Source organism: Primulina eburnea, chromosome 3 (assembly GCF_022965805.1).
Source record: "Primulina eburnea isolate SZY01 chromosome 3, ASM2296580v1, whole genome shotgun sequence".
In the NCBI taxonomy this organism is placed as follows: domain Eukaryota; kingdom Viridiplantae; phylum Streptophyta; class Magnoliopsida; order Lamiales; family Gesneriaceae; genus Primulina; species Primulina eburnea.
This window is the reverse complement of record NC_133103.1, coordinates 48,247,040-48,249,832: the sequence shown is the minus strand read 5'-3', so window position 1 is coordinate 48,249,832 and position 2,793 is coordinate 48,247,040. Positions and strand designations below refer to the sequence as shown.

Genomic DNA, 2,793 nt, shown 5'->3' with positions numbered 1-2,793 from the left:
GTTATTGATAAAACAGTAGTTTGTTTTGGTAGCACGAAAGGATCCTTGAGAGATCAAATATATGACTGTAAAGCTGCGTGCAAATGATCGATAATGAAGATGTAAACTGTGAATGCGCTCTAAGATTTTTGTGAAGGCAAGCTGAAAGACTTCTTTCAATCAGTGTTAGAGTTGTGTAGCTTGCTTGTCTAGCTTTCATTTCTTTCCAGATAATATAACCGAGTGATGTAACGGTCAGAAAGTACATTTACCGTAAGCCTGAGCTCCTGAATCAGATGAGTCACTTTCTCATTTATGAGCAATAAATACTTGTATTTAAACTTCCTTTTGCTTATCATAAATTTGAAGCTCTTTTCTTGAGGTTTACTCCTTTGAGCGACTGTACATGCAGCAGTAGGATATGAAAACTGTCTCTGAATGTCTTTTCTAGGAAAGAGTTATTAATGCATATCTTCCTTGGAATTGATGTGAGATCGTTGACTTTCGAGAATTTGAATTGCATTCAACAGGTCAGGGAATGTTGGAAAGCAATAAGTAGATCTCTTAAATGAAACGACTGAACCATAAGGAATAGACGGTTGAAAACTAGCGGTTGAGAATTTCTAACCGCGGTTGAGAATTTCTAATTTATCATATACCAAAATTCCTGAAATTTCATTTCTTAACAGCCGGCTACCATCTCAAGATTTGTCTCAGGATATGTGTTTCGCTCTTTTCATTTCTCTCATGCTTGCTATGTTGCGGCCTCTTTGCATCTTCCGAGTTCCTGTATTTTCGATGTGTTCTCCTAATGTTATTTTCCCTCTTAGCTATGTGTGTTATCTTAAAGATTTTCATGTAATCATTTTAATTTGGCAGCGGCGCTGCTCAATCTCGGCGCGTTGGTGGTGCCGGTTTATCTACTTCCAACGGTTAGCTGCTCTGTTATTTTCACCATGTTTTTTTGCATCGATTGGATTGTTTTTCCTCCTTTGATCTGTTTATATATTTTTATCCTATGTGCTGTTGTCGTTCAATGATATAATTCCATCATATAGCACATATTGTGTCCGTTCCTCTGGCGTGTTCTCCTATTTGTAAGTAATATGTTGTTTTTTTTCATCGTGCCTTTATTTTACTTGGATTTTTTTTGCTCGGCTTTCCTATGTTCATTTTTTTGCACCTGAAATACGTGGGATTTTTCCCCAATTGCATTTCTTTTTAAAATTCAGACAATGAAGGAGATATTGCTGGTATCAGTGTCTTGTCAATGGTTCCTTCATGTCAATTTTGTGGCGCACATAGATTCCCTTGTGAAGCTCCATCTTTTTGTTGCGCCTGTGGTAAGATTAGATTGGCATCTCCTATTACTCAGATTGCCTTGCTGGAATTATTCAAGGACCCATCGTCTGCCTTAGCTATTTTATTCCGCCGTCAAGTACGATTGTACAACAATGTTTTCTCTTTCACTTCATTTGGGGTTAGGCTTGACAAGGAATTGGCTTCTCTTCAACGCGGGGTATACACATTTCGTGCGCCTGGCCAGATTTTTCATTCATTGACACCACTTATACCTAATTCAAATGGTCCAAGGTATTTCCAACTTTATTTTTGGGACAACGATAATGAGTGGGAAAATAAGATGTCCGTTTTCCCGGACGCTTATGTTGACAGAGAACTCATGGTTTTGCTGATGGACATAATGAAAGTAAACCCTTATGCACAACTTCTAAAGAGGATAAATCAGTATTCTTCAATCGGAAACTTAAGATTGTTTATTTCCAAAAATGTTCCTGTTGACCAGAGATGTTACAACAGCCCATCCGCTGATCAAGTTGCGGCTATTTGGGTCGAAAGCAATGATGATGCTAACATTTCACATAACATGAACATAGTTGCTTGTGGTCGTGATGGTCAAACCCATCAAATACAACATTAGTGTGGCTATTATGATTCCTTGCAATATCCATTTTTTTCCCGTATGGGGACAATGGGTGGCAGCAGAATATTCTGAAGGTAAAAAATGGGTATGCCCATGTTGACGTGCATGAGAGTGTGCTACCGCTTGCAGATGTTAATTCCTTCGATCGTATTATCGCTGGTGAAAGTCGTGGTGCGTTTTTAATCTTTTACCCCATACTCAATTTTAGTAATTATTTCTTGTATTACCCCCTAAAAAAACAAGATAATGGTCGGCTGCATATATTTATATATTTTTCCTGCAACTAATTTGTGTGTATTTTATTTTTTTCATGCAGTTGTTCGTGGAAAAAATGATAGGATGCTTTCTTGTAGGGAGTACTATTGTTACAGGTTGCAAATTCATGACAGCAACACTTCGTTAATATTGTATGGTGGTTGATCATTGCACCAATTTGTTTTCCATATGTACATTAAACTAGAAACAACGAGATTAGATTACTACAGAAGGCACCAAAGTGAGATAAGGTCAGAATTGTACCAAAGTGTGGTTGACAGTGTAGCCAATGGTGAATCACGTGGGAGTGAGGTCGGGCAACATGTTGTTTTACCAGCATCTTTCATAGGAGTTCCAAGAGATATGCGACATCGATATTTTGATGCAATTGCATTGGTTCAGAAGTTTGGAAAACCTGACTTGTTTATTACAATGACCTGCAATCCGGATTGGAAAGAGATTCGAGAAAATTTATTTGAAGGTCGGCTTGCTCATGATCGTCCAGATTTGGTCTCTCGAGTGTTTCGTGCAAAATTACTTGATCTTAAGTGTGAGAGCCGAAATTTTTCAACTTTTTATTTTATTTAATCATGTGTAAGGAAATTAAGATATTAGAC

General features: G+C 37.7%; 1 protein-coding gene across 1 annotated transcript; it reads left to right on the top strand.

Annotated features, from left to right (window-relative positions):
* The first annotated feature begins 863 nt into the window (after window positions 1–863).
* LOC140828522 (uncharacterized) lies at window positions 864–2,558 on the top strand. The gene is made up of 4 exons (XM_073191458.1): window positions 864–911; window positions 1,038–1,076; window positions 1,212–2,092; window positions 2,238–2,558. Exon 3 carries the CDS (start codon window positions 1,250–1,252, stop codon window positions 1,916–1,918), a length of 669 nt encoding a protein of 222 aa, XP_073047559.1. The 5' UTR covers window positions 864–911; window positions 1,038–1,076; window positions 1,212–1,249; the 3' UTR covers window positions 1,919–2,092; window positions 2,238–2,558.
* Window positions 2,559–2,793: the final 235 nt, after the last annotated feature.

What these genes read in the sequence shown, in the direction of transcription:
- LOC140828522 (XM_073191458.1), top strand. Translation starts at nt 1,250, where the DNA reads ATGGTTCCTTCATGTCAATTTTGTGGCGCACATAGATTCCCTTGTGAA.